The following is a 20,061-nucleotide window of genomic DNA, read 5'->3' as shown; positions in this document are numbered from 1 at the left end:
CATTCACTGAACACAGATATATATATATATATTTTAAAATTCACTTAAAAACAAAGGTTACAGTGAGGTTATAGTTAGGAAATGGAATTTAAAAAACCTTGCAAATTCACAGTGTATTCCAGTATTCCAGTGTACCTCCGCATGATAGCAGATGTCATGCAGTAAAAATGGACTTCGTCGGAAATTCAGCTGCCAAACAGTAAGCCACTAAGAAATTTCTTCAGTAAAATCGGCCATTTAAGTTGAAGATTTTCCAATTGACTCCAAAAGCAAACATTTAGTAAGAGATTACACATGAACAACAAATAATAACCCTAGTCTGCTTGGCAGAGTAGGGATTTTTTTTACCACATTAGCAGCTAATTGCTCCAACTGAAAGGTATTAGAACTCTTAGACTTAGGTTCAAAAGACTGAGAGGACCTACATAATAATCATAACAATTATTTTTTGCAAACGTTTCACAATATTCTTACATTGGTCGCTTTCCACAACAAGCTACAACACACAAAGGTGAAGTTGGACAAGGTGTAAGTACGTATATGCTGTATGGATCTGGCCTGAGGGAATACAGATCAGAAATGCATTTATTAAAACATTTTTGTAAATTGTCAGTTATTGTTTAGTGCATAGTTGGTATAGTTTTGACTGTGAACTCTACAAATTAGCCAGTGTTATACTTACTTACAGCTCCCTTTTCTGTCTTCAAGTGAGTGATATCTCAATAATGGACAATTACATGGAACAACTTCATTTTTAAAATATGGTAAAAGTGATTCCTAAATTGGCATGCATTCTATTGCTACTATAGTCAATATTGACTGAAGGGACAAAATAGAAACTGCAAGATGCAAAGGATCCTGTCCTTCTAAGGCAGCCAATTTTCATTTGAAAATAATGAAAATGGGCAATTATTTGTATCCACATCTAAGTGTAACCTACAAGTTATTTTCTAGTGATATTAGAGTTATGTGCACCTCTTTCACCAAAGACTTGTATTCAATGTAGTCATCCAGTCTCTTCAGCAATACAAAAGCAACTTTAAGGTTCTCATGATCTTCAGTGTTCAGGTACCTTTCCTGTGGGAGAGAACAGACTTCTTGATTTTTATAAACCATCTTTCTTGTCATTATTGAATATTCTATAAGCAGTTCATAAGTGTACATACGAGTTGCAGCACAAAAGAGAAAACAGCAGTGTACAATAATAGGTGTTAGTTAACAGAAATGACAGTCTAGTTAGAAGGGCACCACAACATACATTCTTAATAGTTATTGACAAAGGTGAATCATTGTAAGATCAGACAATAAACATGTAACAGCAGAATGACAACCATTCAACAAAGACCATAAACGCTAGAGGCAGGGAGGTGGGCAGTGTTCTATGCTGAGCCAAACAGGTAAGCAGAGAGAACACTGAAACTAGATGCAAGCGGGGAAGCATCTAAAAGCTTACTACGGCTGACGGTAGGGGATAAAGAATAGGGTAAGAAAGGTGGCAACAAAAGCTCTAGAAGAGAAGCAGCTCAGATGACAGCAGATCTAAACTATAAAAAGGGCATTTAATTAGCACCTTGTAAGTACCAGGAAGAGCACTCCACCTGGAGTTTCCTGCAAGGGCCCAATGTCATGAGAAACCATAGACATCCGTTGGAGCCTTAGAAAGAAATAACGCAGTAGATTATCGTCTCTGGGTTCCTCTGCTAAGGTAAGTAACAGATTATATAACAACAAAGAGTAGCAGTGGGTCAATAATTGTATACCTCTCTCATATGTATCTGGAACAGTAGTGGATGGGTGCAAGGAGTAGAAACTAGAGAAGAATATCTTTCCTGTGTGGAAAAATACCCATCAGTTGTCGATCCTGTGCGCCCTGTTCATCATTTGGGTACCTTCACACCAGGAAGGTAGATATCAACCACTGCAGATGTTTGAAATTAAACAGTGGAGAAAATGAGATGTTATACCAGAATCAGGGTGTGGAAGGACAACAAAAGAGTAGTGCATGTGAGAAGTGAAAAAGTGAGCTGTAAATAAACAGGTAAAATTGGGTAGAAAAAGGATAAACGACTTTATTAAACACCTAAATTCTCCCAAATCAATAAAAAGCGTGCAACAGTAGTGGCTTCAACAAATAACCACTAATTCTTATGTGAGGTCAACAATGTTTCTGCAGTCTAAAACTGGACCCTAAATGGTGTCCTGCTGCATTCTTCAGGACCAAATTCGCGACTACTCAATAAAAAGGTGAAAAAAGGAAAGGTATCACCTGGGTATTCAATAGTTCTTCATTCTCCTCGCAAACTTGGAGGAGAGAAACACTCCACCTCACCTGGCCACTGCTCAGGTAAATGGAGCCCTGCACTTCCGGTCGGTACTCCAGACGTCCCCAAGACGCTCAGAAGGACGTCTGGAGTACCGACCGGAAGTGCGGGGCTTTATTTACCTGAGCAGTGGCCAGGTGAGGTGGAGTGTTTCTCTCCTCCAAGTTTGCGAGGAGAATGAAGAACTATTGAATACCCAGGTGATACCTTTCCTTTTTTCACCTTTTTATTGAGTAGTCGCGAATTTGGTCCTGAAGAATGCAGCAGGACACCATTTAGGGTCCAGTTTTAGACTGGAGAAACATTGTTGACCTCACATAAGAATTAGTGGTTATTTGTTGAAGCCACTACTGTTGCACGCTTTTTATTGATTTGGGAGAATTTAGGTGTTTAATAAAGTCGTTTATCCTTTTTCTACCCAATTTTACCTGTTTATTTACAGCTCACTTTTTCACTTCTCACATGCACTACTCTTTTGTTGTCCTTCCACACCCTGATTCTGGTATAACATCTCATTTTCTCCACTGTTTAATTTCAAACATCTACAGTGGTTGATATCTACCTTCCTGGTGTGAAGGTACCCAAATGATGAACAGGGCGCACAGGATCGACAACGGATGGGTATTTTTCCACACAGGAAATATATTCTTCTCTAGTTTCTACTCCTTGCACCCATCCACTACTGTTCCAGATACATATGAGAGAGGTATACAATTATTGACCCACTGCTACTCTTTGTTGTTATATTGTTGATTGAGGGGTTGTAGCGGTGAGTGGTCTTTAAACATCCCCTTAGGCCCTCCTTCCCCCCTGTTTGTATGATAAGTAACAGATTATCCCAGTCAATAGCGATCAGTTTGTGCAAGCGATTTAAGGGTAACCTGAAGCCATTCATGTGATGATGGAGGCATAACCGTTTCTTTCCGTTAGTTAGTGATAGATCATTTGGCCTGTAGTAAGGCAAGGTTAAATGTGTGTGACTGAAAAGCCCTGTATAACCAGCTGATCCAGTTTCTCCCTCTTTCCACATTAGAAATAAAGTCAGAATCAGAGCATGTGTCTCTGATTCTGTGTTCACAATGTTCCACTTAACTGATAGGGCTCAACTAAAATCCAGTATGTCAAGAACTACATTCTATGCAAGTCAAACTATTCCTGGAGTAGTTTGTCAAACCAGAGGAGCTGATCGTCCTGTAACAGATCACCCAATGACATGATGCACATGTCCTTCTAGTGTACTTGGTTGCCAACCATTAGGTGTCCAAGATGAGGGTGGAGATAGAAGGGATATAGGGTGTAACAGGGTGAGTGATCAGCAAGCGGTGGAAGAGGCAGCTCAGTTCAGTTTGCAACAGTTGGGGAATTCAACATCCAGACTCCTTGCCTGTGAGAAGAAGCTTGCACAACTATCAAAAGTGCAGAGAGGAAGCATCAGAGCATGTTTCTTCCAATAAATGCCTGGGAGCCCGCGGCTTATCCACTGGAGCAGGGCTTCTAAACAGGATTGCTCCAAATTCACCCAACCCCTCCACTTTCTCCCGAGACGCAGCTTGGCTAGAGTAACCCTACACCCGTTACAGTACTATTAACTCTCCAACTGAGTTTCAGCATTTGGCAAACTGTTCTCATAAGAAGAATAGGGAGATTGCTAAAATTGTACAGTCGGTGGAAGTATCACCATCTTGGATAAGGTGATATGCACCACAACAGAGAGGAGGAGAGACGTCTCAGAAGTTATTTTGGCACAGACAGCAGATTCTACCTCAGTGAAATTACCATCTAAGAGGTCCCGGGCATCATGCTATATCCTAATTCCCAAGATGCAAAAGGAGACACTCTCCCATGTGATTGGTCTACCGCCCTGGTCAAGACAAAGCAGATTAGCATCAGGGTGCAATGAGCAAACAGGCAGGATTTAGACCAATTAACCTCCAGCCCAGAAACAGAGCTGAATGCCTGAAGGGTACAAACTTTGACCCCATGATCGCCCACAGTATGTCTGATTTAGACCATGATGTCTTTAGCATAAAAGGATACTGCATGAGCCCTGTCACCTAATTGGATGCACAAAAAAACACTCTACAAACTAATCTTAACAGCCAGTAGGTCATTAGCAATTGCAAAGAAGAAGGGCGTAGGGGACACATCTGTTGACTGCTCCTTCTAACCTCAAAAGAGTTGGGAATCAACTTGCCCATCTGGACCCTGGCAGTAGAGCTTGTGTAGAGCAGCTTGATCATTCATATAATGTGCTCCCCCAAGCTGAATTAAGCCAGGACTGTGAACAGATACTCCTAGTTATCGATATCAAACACCATTCGAGGTTCAACGAGCAGGCAAGCCGGCTAAGGCCACACTGATGGAGCTAATGCTCAGGGACGGACTTCTCCTGAACACAAAACCATTCAGATCTATGTGGATCAGGTTGTGAAGTCTCTTTAGCACGTAGCCCGCTAAACTTTCGCTAAGGATTTTGAGGTTAGCGTTCAGGATAGCTATCAGTCGGTATAGGGAGGAAGTCGACAAGTGCAGCCTGGTTTAGGTATTTAGCATATCAGGGCCTCTCAAAGTAATGACTGCAATAAGCCCTTGACAACCACTGCTTCATGATATCATGACATTTTGGCACCAAAGCCTCAGCATAGGTCTGCCAGTATTTTAATGAAAATGCATCAATTCCTGATGACCTGGCAGTAGTTAGCTTGCATTTTGGCTAGAGATAGGGGCATCTACTTCAATTCAGGGTGGCTCTGAGCAATGGCAGCTCCCTGAAAACAGCCTCTATTGACACATCTTTGCTCTTGGCCTCACCTTTTTAGGGCATCCCATAGCACTCATGAAGGCCACATGAATTTCTTGTTGGGAATGCAGGACAGTTCCTGACACGCTTTGGACTGATTTAATAGGGGTGTGCATATTATCGTGGTTGATGATCCATGCCAAATGTCTGCTTGCACTGTTACCCTCTGTATGAGATCTGGTGGTATAAGCTTTATAAACAACACAGCCGCTCTGACAGAATGGCTTGTTCTTCACACACAACCCTAAGGGAGTCCAGGAGAGCGGTGCCTCTACTGCCTTAACTTACATTTTAACATGGGAGCCTTCAACTCTGCACAGCTCATTTTCAAGGTTTTCGTTCAATCCAACCCGTAGGATGAATGCAATTATCTCATGTGACTACTTTGATTGCCTCCCACTAGGTCTTAAAGGAGGATGCTGTTCCCTTGTTCTCCTTCAAATAATCATGGATTGTTTCAAAGAACCATAAAATACCTTGTTCTCCAACATGAAGCACTGAAGGTGCCACAAGGGAATAGGAGGATTGACTCTATTCCAAGTCAAGCCCACCAGGGGCACAGTAGAAGCTGTGTAGTCTGACTCCAGGGTTGCCAAACCTCCACATGTCTGTAATGTATCATTGTGCCAGCCAGTGTGACAGTGCCGTTGCCTTGTAGAAGGTCTGAGCATGCAGTAGCAGTGAATGCAATCTGTCTAGTGTGATGTCTAATATGCAATGAATGTTGCCCCCTAAGATTCATGGAATGTGCACATTTTTAGTCTCCTATTCAGATAGCTAGTGCAAAAATGTGTGTTGTTCTGTGTTGGGAGAATAAATATCTGTCCTTCCCGAACACAAATCTGCCCTCCCTATCAAACTGCACTGTACCCGTTTCGAAAAGGACCCCTGCCATAACCTAGAATTTCCCCCTGCCCAGTGTTGGCTGAAAAATTAGTAAGGAAGGCTTGGACCTGCCAATGCATATGAAGCTTGGCCTCCCATGTCAGTGTAATGTGGGATACTTGAAGCAGAGTTATGTTCACCTCCTGTGATTAAGGAGAGAGAAGATTTGGTAGTGCTTACTCACAGTATGCGTCCCCCTGATGTTCCAAGTGATCATATAAAGACTACCTGGTGGTGCGCATGGCTCAAGTACCACTGTCATCAAGAAAAAGTGTCACTGCCTCCGTAGTGGTTGAGCAAATGGCATAAGGACCCACCCAGTCCCTACCAGTGGTAACAAAAACAGTAGAACAATACTGAGGAGAGAAGGTAAACTGTCTACTGTCCAAGAGTACTAATGATCTATGCAATTGCATTTGGTTGGTTGTTATGCAGCCAGCGACAAGTAAGGGTCTTGTCCAGGGCTCCCATGCACCCCGCCCATAACTCACACTTAGGGAGGCAGTGCTAGCAAGAAATATTACAGGGCTGCCTAGCAGTGTGCGCAGAGTAGCCCTAAAACGGAAACATGGGAGATGATTCCAAGCACAGCATTGCCAATCACCTAGGAAAGGAGTAGAGGAAGCGAGCAAGGGCATTGTGGCATATAAATGAGAAACCTGTAATCATCAAAGCAGAGCAGCACATTCTAGCCAATCCAGTGGAGAACCCCGCCATCACAGGAGGTCATTGGCAGCCTGAGGGGTCATTGCTGGGTTGGATCATAAGTCACGGAGAGATGACAAATGGAAGAAGCTGTCTTTTTTTGGCAGAGGCATCAGCTGAGATGGAAGCCCGGGTCTCTAACAGGTTCCTTGAGGAGGCCACTTTGACTAGAGCTGTGTGATGGCTTTCCAGGACCTGCTTCCACGAATTAGTGATGCCAGAGAGCAAGCCCCACCAGTTTTTGAGCTGGATCTTCTGCACTTGTGTTTAGCCTTTTGATGCTCCAGTTAACAGCAGGGTACTAAGTCTGTCATGAGGTGTCTTGCCGCTCAGCTCACTTCCAAGCCAATGCATCCAGACCTGTCACAAACTTCACAGGAAAGAGCAAAACACATTTCAGTCCTAACTTTTTGAGCTTTATTGTCCCTCCTAAAAGGAAAGACCATTGATGCTGGACAGTAAACATAAAATATGGGAGGACTAAGTGATGGAAACTGTATATTTCATGCCAACCATCTTGTCTGGCAGCTTTCAGTATTTATCTCTGTCTTAAAAAGGCATCAGCTTGGCAACAATCAGCCTTGGAAGGGCCCAATGAGCTCGTTCAATGGAGAAAAAAGTTTGTGAAGCACTAATATGGTATTGATGAAATTCTTCAGGAATTCAACAATGTCCTACCACTGACCTTCTACCCACCTTGATGTTGCTGTGTCATGAGCAGCACTCCACATCCTGCAATGATCAGTTCAGGACGGGCCGTCAGATCCTGGAGCAGCTGCTGCATCAAATGTCAGTTCTTATACTACTCATTCAGATAATGTGATCCTTTCAGCCATCCATTTTTGTTCGGCCTGCAATAGGCCAAGAACAATGGCAACAGCATCTATTTTTGCCTACAGGGAGGTTGTAGTTGTGACAAAAGCCTCAAGGATGGCCTTCATTTTGTCCACCGCGTGTCTGCCAGAGCCTCCACCAACAGTTGAGTGTCTAGCTTAGCTGACTTGAGTTTTCCCTTGGCACCAAATGTCTGTGGTTAAAATTAATTATGGGTGTCACCAGCAGTCGAGTGTGAAAGGATGAGAGCGAGACTGCGTTCTTAGAGTACGGTCCCGCATATGGGAACAAGTTGTGAGTAGTAGCTGTTAGGCCCAATTGCCATTCATGGCCACCTTCAGCAGGAAAGTAGCTCGAGACCAAAAGTGCGAGCATCCAGATCCCGTGGGTGATGCAGGCCATCACAGCAAAGCAGGCTAAGAGTCTCCGGCATTAATAAGGCAGATACACTGGAACCATGTTGAGACTTTTCCCCAGCACTAACTGTGCCCTGGCTGCAGTCCACTGGGTGCCCAATAGTAGAACTACTCCCACTAATGCCTGTATTGGCCAATCTAGGCCTTCCATGTGAGAGCAAAATGGTAAGCAGGGCACCTAGCCACACTTCTCTTCAGGCACCAGTGTTCATCCAAAGGATCTTCAGCCCCCTGCGGTGAGTGACTCAGTCTTCAGCCGAGGTTGGAACAATATAGTAGGAAGCAGAATAGTCTCATATCATTCCAACCCAACCCTTTGTCGTGGTGCTCACCCTATTATGAGGCTGCGGTGATTACAACAGACTAGTCCATCCAGGTAAGGTAGCAGGCACAAACTCTCAACCAAGAGAGGGACACATTCCAGAGCAAGTCAAAAGCTGCCACAGAAGGACTTTGACCACCTACCACAGTAATTCCAGGGCACAGAAGCTGGAGCCTCCAGAAGGCAGGCCAGGGTAGATGTCAAGCCGTCGCAGGCCCAGCGGTCCCCAGCGTCATGACCTGCCACTGTTGGCGCTCCAGGCCCACTAACCGAGATGACTCAACAGACACACCACGTTCCTCAAGGCCCAGCCCTACCCTGGGCCACATGATCTAGTAGTCACCCTGTGCCACTGGGGCACTTTGCACTCCTGTGAGGTCTTCCACCACTCATGTCTTCCAGGAATTGGCTAGAATGGTGATGGATTCAGTCAGAGGAAGGCAGGCTCCAAAAGCACTAGACGGGAGCTGTCCTAATCTTCGACCACCATCTTAGCCACCATGACCACTCCCTCGAACAGAGTTCCTGATCTCAAAAGATATTTAAAGGTTTTATCAAGTTGCACAAAAATCTATCTGCTACACCAGTCAGAGAACAACAGAAAAATAAGTCTAAGATTACCATGATAATGTTCTAACAGATTGAGAATTTGCTTGCCCTAGCAAGTAATTTTCAATTGGAACACGAGGTAGCGGCAAGAGAGACTCAGCTACTTTAACCTGGAGCATGGATCATTGATTATAACATTTCTGAAAAGCATGGATTAAAAGTTACATCAAAACGTGGTCACTAAAAGGAACATATGGTTGTATTGCTGCGTTCTACAATATCAAACTGAAGGAACTCTGAAAGTTGAAAACAATACACAAAAAGTTCAACTTGCCACAGAAAGAAAGTTTGCCTACAGAGAAGTTGAAAAATGATTTACAAATAGCAATCAATACTAGTAACAAAGGTGGTGTGATAGTAAGTGACTAAGATATGTGTAACACAGTCGTAAACAAACAGTTGAACTGATGTATCAAACTGAATGGTAATCTAACAGATCTATTCCAAGTACCACTGGAAGAGAGAAAACCAAGGGCCAGATGTGCAATGGTTTCTTACATGAGCAAATGGGTTTAGACCCGTTTGCACCAGCAAAAAAACCTGTGGCCCATGTACAAATCCTATTTAGCGACTCTCAAATTGGTTTGCGACTCGCTAAATAGGATTAGCGACTCACTATTAGGAAGGGGCGTTACAAGGGCGTCCCTTCCTAATAGCACTCTGAACCCTATGTAAGAATGTTTTGAGACTGCATTTGCGATCGCAAAACACTTGCAGTTTACCACATTCTTCAAGAGGGTAGTAAACCAATCACAAACGGTAAACCTATCATATGAGAGAGGGTGCGAAAACATTTTTTCAGAGCAGGCAGTGGTCCCAGGGACCTGCCCTTAAAAATGAAACAAAAACATTTAATTTCTTTTTTTTTATGCATCTCGTTTTCCTTTAAGGAAAACGGGCTGCATAAAAAAAATGCTTTATTGACAAAGCAGTCCCAGACATGGTGGTCTGCTGACCCCAGCAGGCCACCATCCCTGGGAGTGACAGCCATTCCCAATGCGTCGTAAACCACATTACTCAACACAACCTCATTAATATGCATGAGGCATGCAATTTGCGACCCCATTGGGAATCGCAAACAACAGTGTCTCTGACACTTTTGTACATTGATGTTTGCGCCTCGCAATTTAATGTAATTTGCGAGTCTCAAACATCAATGGTCGTACATTTGGTCACAAGTTTGCTAAAAAACGCTTTTAGTATTTTCTCTATGTACTATTAAATATACACAAAACGTTAGTTACTTCCTCTAAAAAAGCCACCGTTTTATGGGACTATGATTGTAAATGCAAATCTATATAATATCAGCCATCACATTTCTGAGCTGTGTCCAGAAATGATGACTATCAGATAATCTAAAAAGGAAGAACTGTGAGGAAATGTACGTTGGCAACACTGTACTAGACATGAATTGAGAATTCAACCATTGAAGTGACATATCAGCCGAACCAGTATGAAATTATTTTACACACAGTACACACATTTAACTTGTATTCGTTGAGGTATTCTATCCAGACAGAGATTACAGTGTTAGGGACTCAATACAGACCACCCGACGCCAACCTGTTTGTGGGGTGGTCATGGGAGATGGTGGTAACTGTCTGACTGTAATAAGCATGTAACAAAATGGTTGCAGCACATTGCTGTCATTATCCTAAAGTCGCCAGGAAGCAAGTGGCTTATCCAGGAATACCTAGGGATTTTTTGAACACCGATGATGTAAATTTGAGACTGAACTATACTCACACTATCAAGTCAGAAATAAACTGTGCATCTTGACAACTGTTGAACATAAAAGATGGAATAATAGCATTGATTGACTGCAAAGCAAAACCACTGAACTACATGGTTGAAGTGGCAACCCTTTAAGTTAAAAAAGTTCTGCAACATGTATGAAGCTACTGAAGACATACAGAAACTTCTCAGAAACAGATGTCTTGATGGGCAGGTGTACAAAAGTCTTTTCCCCGTCACAAAGCCTGTGATTCCCCAAATTACATAGTTTGCAATAACAAAACATTTTTTTTACAATGTACAAAAATACTTTTATAAGTTAGAAAAGTCTTCCTGATCCCTAAAAGGGATATAGCAAACATCTTTGAATATACATCTTTCAATATTGGTGAACAGTACCTCATCTGCATTACAAAATGCAGGACAGGTGGCAAAGGTTGGTGAACGGTTTCTAGCCACCATTTGAGACCACCTCATTGATAAGCACTATCCCCCAGATTCATCATGGTCCCGATTTGCGAGTCCTTAATAGCGGTTATTAAGGAATCGCTATTAAGGACTCTCATATCGGGATTCATGTAGAAATTGCAAAATAAATTGCGATTCCTACAGCCTCCTTGTTTGTGATTAGCAAATTGCTAATCGCAAATAAGGAATAACGCCCAATTCATTCCTATGGGCCTAAAGGCCCATAAGAATGAATGGGGAGTCAATCCTTATTTGCGATTAGCAATTTGCTGATCGCAAATAAGAATGCGATTTCAAGGGTGCCAGGGGTGTCCAAAGGACACCCTGTAGCACCCCTGAAATGGAACTGTAGCCTGATGTTGCGCACACACATGTCCAAAGGACATGTGTGTGTGTGTGTAACATACCACTTAGAAAAATGCACTAAAGTGCATTTTTCTAAGTTTTCGCTATTTACCACGAAGTCAGACTTCGCGGTAAATAGCGGCCGGAAATTGCGAATTCGCAAATTTTAAAAGTTTCATGAATTGCATTTAAGGAATCTCAAATAGAGATTCCTTAAATGCTATTCCTCGCTAAAATGGGAATTCTGTAATAGCGAATTTTCCATTTGGGATGATTAATCCCAAATGCTAAAATTGCGCTCGCAAAGGGCCAGATTCTCAGAATCTGGCCCTTTGTGAGCGCAATTTCCCTTGATGAATCTGGCTGCATGTACCTCTGCGTGACAAAGGGAAGCTGAACATTTTAATTAAGTTTAAGGATGGCCTGAAAAAGTGCTACATGTCACTGATTCCAAAGTGCTGGCAAGAGGAAAGAAAAAGGTTAACACCCTATAACGATAGCAGTGAGTTTATTTCCTTTCCACCGAGCAATATTCAGATTAATATTACATAGGCCTTGGTAACAATTTTACATTAAATCCAATCTTAAAAAATCACTAAGGAGATTAGCACTCTCGTGAAATAACGTAAGAACAGTCCTTCAACTCAAAGGCTATCAGAAACATCACATTGATATTTCCGAATTGTGACACTGCCAGCCCAGAGTTTGCAGGAGCTGTAACTCAGCATTTGTAAATTTGAGCAGCCAGGAGGAAAAATAATTTGCAAAGAATTCATTTGTGAATTGCAATTTTAACTTTGTGGTCTACATCCTAAGCCTGCTTGCTATCTCATTTAGTTAGAGAGCACAACATAACAACATTAAGAAGAGAATACAAGAACATGTGACTGAAATGCATAGAAGTACCTAGTTAGATTTTGGCCCATATGAGTGAACCAAGGGCCAGATGTATCAACATTACATTTTGAGAGTCTAAAATAGCGAGTTTTACCGATTCACTATTATAGACTCACAAAATGCAATGTATGTAAGAATCTGCTTATATTTAGCGATTCCTACACATCCCTTATTTGCAACTCGCAAATTGCGAGTCGCAAATAAGGAATGGCTTCCTATTCATTTCTGTGGGCCAAGAGGCCCATACGAATTAATGGAATTGCGTGCGCAATTTGCGTGTACCCAATAGGTACTCGAAAATTGTGCACACAATTTCAAGGGTGCAAGGGTTCCTAAAGGACACCCTGATGCACCCTTGAAATGTGCATGTGTGCATATCTGGTGCATATACACACATACAGGCCCTAAGGGCATATATGTGTGCCACATGGCACTTCGAAAAATGCTAAAAAGTGAATTTTTTAAGGTAATTGCAAATTACCACCAACTTGAAGTTGATGGTAATTTGCGATTCCTTATAGCAATATCGCAATTTGCGATGGCTACTAGAATAGCATTTAGGGAATCGCAAATTGCATTCTCTAAATGCTTGCGTAAAATAGGGAATCGCAAATTTTGCGATTCCTTATTTTGCCAGTAGGTTTTTCTTTCCTACACTGCACACAGCTAAATTGTGATTGCAAACGTTGAAATTCTGCGAATTTAGCTTGATACACCTGGCCCTAAATATTTATCTATTTGCAGTCTGATTGTTAAACGGTAAAAACCTGGGGGGCGCAGAAAAACAGTGGGAAAGATAGTCAGAAACTTTAAAGCTGAGACCAAATTAGCCAAATGGGCTCAATCTGGAGGAATGGCACAATCCATTTTTGGACTGGTAGATGATTGTTGATATGGACATAATAGCTAAAGATTGCCCTACGTGCCCAGAATACTGGAGAAAAGTGTTTTGCCTCCAATGCCAAATAATTACTCATTAGCTAATCAGTTTCTGGTAAGTAATCTGACACAGCTATGCACTGGAACTGGCCAGTTTCCTCAAAGGACAACACACTTCACAATGTAAACAAAGGAACTTTCATCTCAACCTGTCAGCTGTGATGAACGCAGTCATCCAGAATACTTGGCTTGATCACTTCTCACCAAACCACGTGGGCAGACAATCCAAACTCTGCATGCCTAAAGTAGTTCCATGACAACCCCCAACAATCAACTCCTTAAGATTTTCACAGCTTGTCTCTTGTGGTGACTTCAAAGAACATTGCTCTCTCCTGTAATTTTCAATAACTAAATACCTCCTCACAAATGCCTCCTCAGTGACCTCAGCCATTTTTGCCATTTTTAACATTTGTACGTTGAAGATACACAAATTTGACTTTTTACTGGGGGTTCCCTTTGCACCTTTTCAATATGGTTTGCAAGACATCAATCAATGTAGGGATAGAAGAGATGGAACAGATTAAAGCAGAATGGTGTCAATACCAGTGTCATTCCAGCAAGCTCTGACATCTCCACAAGTCTTCTGCAGTGACTCATAATTCACCAACATTATTTGACCCTCACACAAAATTACCTGTAGAATGTAAAACCTGGGTGTGATACAAGACAGCAACCAAAATATAACCATGTAGATCAATGCCATCAACAAAAGTAGATTCCACATCATACCCTAACCCAAAAAATACCTTTTTTAATCCTTCCTACCTCAACAAATTAATTGTTCACTTTCCAAATAACTTCAGACTCATCAGTGCCAGTGATCATTCTTCTCATCAGCCTATAGACTCACTCAACTACAACGTATACAGCAATAATTGACTTACCTGAAGCTGCTGGCCGCATCGGTGCTCTGCGGCTTCCTGGCCCCAGCACACAGTGGGGCAGCATCAGACACTCCCTGTGCAATTCCTGTGCTGCAGTCATGTTAGTACCATTAGCATGAGAGCAGCGCAGGGATTGGCCTGGACGGGCTGGTTTAATGCTCGCTTAGGCACAGGGAGTCTGTGCTCTTTTGTATGTCTGATTGGCCGGCCTAAAACAGTTGGCCAAACAGACATGCGCACTCAGAAGTGTACAACTACCACTCCTCCTCCCATGGCCCAGCTCGGCCCCTCCCTACAAACGCTGGCTCAGCCAGCCACTAAAAATAAAACAATTAAAAAATATTGTTTTATTTTTCAGCTGCTGGCTCCGAGTCAGTTGGGCGACACTTCCCTACCATTCCGGAGGAGACGCTGCTGCTTTCTGTGATGTTATGCTTCCCACATTATTCTCCACTGTTTCTTTAAATTTCACGTCTCTTGATTCCATGGAATCTTATGTATTCGAGAATGTTGGTTAGTTTGGAGTCAGTTGACTCCGAGCGCTTGTGGCTGAGGTTTTAATAAACTTACGCTTAAAGTTTATTTGTTTCTAGCTTACTTATTTTCTTATTAAAAAAACACTACATAAATTGGCGACGATTGGAAAGGAAAGAAAAACCTCAACACAGAAGAAGAAAAGAAGCTGAGTCTTTTACCTGCGCCTCTCCTCCAGCGGCTGTTGAAAACAAGTGAAGCGTTGTCTTCCCAGCGGCGGATTTTCAGGATATAACTCTACGTTTTATAGAGTTAATGGTGAGGAGTATGGCGGGAGGTTTATTTATTAAAGATCGGGAGAACTTAGTAAAATGAGAAGACTCTTGCGCGAGCCGTAAACAACGCTGTGAGCGCGAGCGGAATTCAAGCTGATCAGCGCCTTCTTTGCTGCGTGTCAGTGACGTATAGCTTTCTCTCTGCGTGTCAGTGATTGGACACACATTGTGACGTTTTCAAAGGCTCTGCGCAAAGGAGCCTGTATCTTCACGGCGTTTCAAGCAGAGTCAGCTTGCGCTTCAGTGACGCGCCTTGATTGATGGCGGAGGCTCGTGTTTAAAGAAGAAAGAAGAGTTTTCAAAGAACGTTCTAACTTCATTCCTGAATAAAATGAATCTGCTTTGTTCTATTGTGATACAAAAATAGTATATTTAAACCTCTGAGAAAAATATTAAAAGGAAAAGTTTCTTGATTCGAATAAAAAAAAAAAAATTAAACTCTAATTTTTCTTACATTTATAAAAGTAACATTCAGAGTATACTTGAATAAGAAATAATTAGAAGATGCAAAATGTGACGCAACCAGCCTTTTTCTTGACCAGTCCTGGTGAACCCAATGTAAAATGGAAAAAATGGAAGAAAATCTTTGCAAATTATGCAAGAGTTTGTGGAACTAATTTAAGTGCTGAGCGTAAACACTCCTTACTTTTGCATTGTTTGGGTGGGGAGGGTCAAGAAGTTTTAGAACATTTACCTGAACTCAGCGCAGCTGAACAAAGAAATCTAAATGAATATGAAATTGCCATTGTTCAACTTGATCGACACTATTTACCAAGGCTGAGTACCATAATGGAGAGGTATCATTTTGGTTTAAGAGAACAGAAGAAAGATGAGACTGTTGAAGAGTATGTTTCTAGGTCCTCTTAGTTGTGTGTCTGATACTCCGTATTTGATTGTCCTCATTGATTTGTATTCCAGGTGGATTGAGGTGACTGCAGTTAGAGACATAACCTCTAGCTCTGTCATTAAGTTTTTGGAAGACATATTTAAAAGGGAGAGTTTTCCTAATAGTTTATTGTCTGATAATGGTCCTCAGTTTTGTTCTGGTTTGTTTTCTGATTTTCTGAAAAAATGTGGTATAGTACACAAAAGATGTTCTCTATATTATCCTGAGACCAATGGTGCTGTTGAGAGGGTAAACAAAACACTCAAAGAGTCTATACAATTGGCTAGGTCCAATGGTTTGAATTGGATGGTTGCTCTTCAAGAAAGGATAAATTCCTACCGTTTTTCTCCTCATTCCGCTACTGGAAGATCTCCTTTTGAGTTGTTCAAGGGTAGGAAACCCAATACTTTGTGGTGTCCTGGTTGGATAAAACTGAATAAAGGTTTGGTTGATAATAGCATAGGTGAATGGAGAGAAAGGGAGTTGAATAAACAGATGTTGAGAAAGGTTTATTTTGATGAAAAGAAGTCTGTACGTTTTCAAGAGATTAACGTAGGTGATCTTGTCAAAATAAAAGCACCTGTGGGATGTAAGTTATGGTCTAAATATACTAATGTAAGACCAGTTATTAAGGTTTTCAAGAATGCTATCAAAACACAAGATGGGAGGATATGGAATAAGAGTTGTGTTGTGCTTGTTAAATCTAATACTTTTGTTTCTGATTTGTCAAGTGAAAATGATTCGTTCAATGCCATCAATATCCCTGCAGCTGACTCTTCCTCTTCTTGTATTCCCCGTAAGAGGAGCATGAGGTTATGTAGTGCTCCTATGTACATGAAAGATTGTGTTTAATTGTTCACTTATATATTTTTTTCATTCTTGTTTGTGTTTGTTGGGAAGGAAGATGTGTGATGTTATGCTTCCCACATTATTCTCCACTGTTTCTTTAAATTTCACGTCTCTTGATTCCATGGAATCTTATGTATTCGAGAATGTTGGTTAGTTTGGAGTCAGTTGAATTGAATGAATTCTTTTTATTGTTTGGTTACTCAAAACCATTACATTAAAACAAAATACTAGATTATAAAATTACAAAAGTTAAAACCAAAGGAGTTTGTGCCGCCGAAGGGGCGGGATAGCGATGAGGGAGGGTCATATTAAGGCATGGGTCTTCTAAGTCTCTATGGGGGGAGGCCCTCCCGTGCCATCAGCAGTGTTCGTGTCTGATAAATGAACTTTCCGAAGGAGGCCATGTGCTTTACCGTTGTCAAGGTGTAGAGGTAGGTGGTCGCCTCCTTTGCCATGCGGAATCCTGATTGTCTTAGAATTGGCCTAAGATAGAAATTGCGGGCCACGCGCAGGGCCGGGCAACAAAATAGTAGGTGGGCCAGTGACTCACGTTTGTACCTGCAGAGCCTGCATTCCCAGAATCCTGAGCAGGCCGTGGCGAAGTCATATAGTTCTTTGAGAGGCAGCAGGTGTAATCTGTAGGCTAAGATCTTGTGAAGGGCTGCGCGGCCCACGGCCTGCTTGAGGTGATGTTTGGGATTATGCAGGATATGCGGTAGGACCAAGGACAAGTGTAGGTTCTTTTTTGCCAGCGACTCCAGGTCCAGTTCTATTGACCGTGCCCGCACTTGTTTTTTGATGGAGTTTTTGATGGCACTGTAACTGACATGTTCGGGGTTCCAAGACTCAATGGTAAGATTGAGTTGGTCCTTCGCCGCCTTGAGAGTGGCCGACCAAGGATTCCCCGGTTCTCTGAAGATGCAATTCAGCGTTGCCTTAAGTGTGTTCTCCTTGGCCGTCATTGTTAAAAAGTAGTACTTGCTTAGGGCTGCCATCTCTTCCAAGTATTGCTGATTGAGTGAGAACTCCAATCGGACGAGAGTGTTTCTGACACACCTCGGAAGATGGAATAATCTCTTGTAGGCTCTGCAATGGATTTTTTCTAGTTCTTTATGCAGATTCCCTGGAAATGCTTGGAGAGCATAGTTTAGGGCCGGCATTAATTTTGCTTTGAGTACACGTTGGATAGCCATTGTGGACGAGCTATATAAAGAAGCGTGCAGCTTGCAAATGGCGTAAGTTATAGATTTGCCTTTGCCTTGAATATTCTTTAGGTGTGCGCTAGAGAGCCCCGACTCCTGAAAGCAAATGCCCAAGTAAGTGTACCGCTGAGTGCTTTCCAGCAAAAGGTTGCCAAGCCGCCATTTTAATGATTTTTTTCTTTGGGTGCTTTCCAAAGATAATGATTTTGGACTTGGACGAGTTTGCAACAAGCTTATTTTTGTCATTGTATGCGGCGAGTGCCGTCAACGCCTTTTGTAGCCCAATTCTCGTATGGTCCAAGAGCACCAGGTCGTCGGCGTATTGCATAAAGTGAATTTTTGTCCCGCCGATCTTTGGGATATGCAGTGCTGCCCCAGACAAGGCTCTCTCCATGTCAGCTGTATATAGATTAAATAGCATTGGAGCTAGCACGCACCCTTGTTTTAGCCCACGATCCGTATTGATCTTTGCTGATGCATGGTCCCTCGAGAGTTTAATTCTTACCCACGTTTTGTGATACAAAGATTGGATCGCCCTCAACAAAGCTGGGTTGATGTTCCATTGGGCCAGCTTTCTCCACAAGATTGCACGATGTACCCCGTTGAACGCCGCCGAATAGTCAATAAAGCAGGCGAATAAGGGGGGGCTTTTGCGTGTCCGAGCGTGGTGGACCAGATAAGCGAGTGCAGTAATGTTGTCGACTGTGGCGGACCCTGGTCTAAATCCAGTTTGACAGAATGGAAGGAGACCTTCAGCGTTCGTCCAGTCTGTAAGGCCCCTCAGGATCGCACTGGCATATGCTTTTCCCTCGATGTCTAGAAGGGCAATCAGGCGATAGTTTGATGGTTCAGATTTGGGGCCCTTTTTGTGAATTGGCTGTAGTAGCGAGCCTCTCCATGAATCAGGGACTTCCCCCAGAAGCCAGCATTCGGTGTACAGGTGGGTCAGGGTCTTTGACCAGAAGTCGATGTTAGCCCTAAATAAGTGTCCGGGAAGGCCATTAGGCCCCGGGGCACCATTTTGTCTGCTGTTTTTTAGAATTTTTGACACCGACAGTTTTCCCGGCGGAGCAGTCATCTCAGTGATTAGATCTAAGTCAGCTCCAACGTTGATTGTTTCATTTTGCTTGGTGACGGGGCCGGTTTCAATGTAGAGTGCTTTTACATGAGCGACCCAGATAGGAGCCTCGAGGGAGTTTTCTCGGTGGTTTGTACATCGTCCGAGTGTGCTTATATAGTGCCAAAACTCCTGCGATTTTCCTGGGCTCAGTAGGTCAAAGATTTTCAGCCTTTGTGCTGCGCAGTGATCTCGTTTTGCCTCCCAGACCTTCTTTGAGTGACTTTTGCTGGCCTCTTGGAGTCGTTTCTTCATTGGGCTAGTGCCATGTTTATAGAAGAGTTTACGTTTCTTGCTCAGTTGTTTGGCGCTGATTTTAAGTTCCACCTTGTGTCCATATGTGGGTTGAGAGTCCCTGTTAAATGTGATGTTTGAGGTTCCACGAAGGATCGCAGCCAGGGTCTCAGTGATGGTATTCCAGGTTGCTATTGCGCCCTTTACCTGTTCATTCGGTGGCCAGCCTGGCCACTGATTTGCCCAGTTGTTAAAGGATGTAATAGAGGTCTGTGCCCATTTAATTCTTCTGGGCAGCTTTATCAGATCTTCGCCATTTGATGCACCAATGTATTCGAGCCTGTGGTGAGTGTCCGCGATGAGATTCAATGTGATGGTTAAGGCAGCGTGGTCGCTATCGTTGCGCGGCTGAACTGTAAAATCTGACATGAGAGGTTGTAGTTTTTCACTGAGAATGATGTAATCAATCGTTGTTTGGTTATTATATGTAGGGCCGACAAAGGACCCTGGGCTCAGATTTAAGAGGACCGAGTGGGCTGTCGCCAGTTTGTAAGTTTTTAATAGATCATTCAGAGCAGTGGTAGCCCCAGGCTGAAGTCTTCGTGTGGTTGATATCCCTATATTATGGGTGTTGAAGTCACCGAGGATGATGCATTCCAAGGCCGGGTGTTGGAGGATTAAGGTCTCAAGGAGCGTTGTCAGGGTGGCCAGATTGGATATAGGCCCATGTGATTTATGATAGAGGTTAATTAATAAGAGCGCATTATGACCATTTGTCAGGCGACAGCCTTTCAGGATGCCTGCC

General features: G+C 42.7%; 1 protein-coding gene across 12 annotated transcripts in view; it reads right to left on the bottom strand.

Annotated features, from left to right (window-relative positions):
* MBD1 (methyl-CpG binding domain protein 1) overlaps positions 1 to 20,061 on the bottom strand; it is a 1,384,891-nt gene that overhangs the window by 40,621 nt on the left and 1,324,209 nt on the right. For 10 of the 12 annotated variants that reach the window (XM_078664741.1, XM_078664738.1, XM_078664739.1 and 7 more), the window contains one exon: positions 976 to 1,077. The exons of the other annotated variants lie outside the window; for them this stretch is intronic. In XM_078664741.1, coding sequence (XP_078520867.1) covers positions 976 to 1,077 — 102 coding nt within the window. The remainder of the gene's footprint in view (positions 1 to 975; positions 1,078 to 20,061) is intronic. 12 annotated transcript variants of the gene reach the window in all.

The sequence above is a fragment of the Lissotriton helveticus genome, chromosome 10 (genome assembly GCF_964261635.1).
Source record: "Lissotriton helveticus chromosome 10, aLisHel1.1, whole genome shotgun sequence".
In the NCBI taxonomy this organism is placed as follows: Eukaryota; Metazoa; Chordata; class Amphibia; order Caudata; family Salamandridae; genus Lissotriton; species Lissotriton helveticus.
The sequence above is the reverse complement of the archived record's forward strand: the minus strand, read 5'-3'. Positions and strand labels throughout refer to the sequence as shown.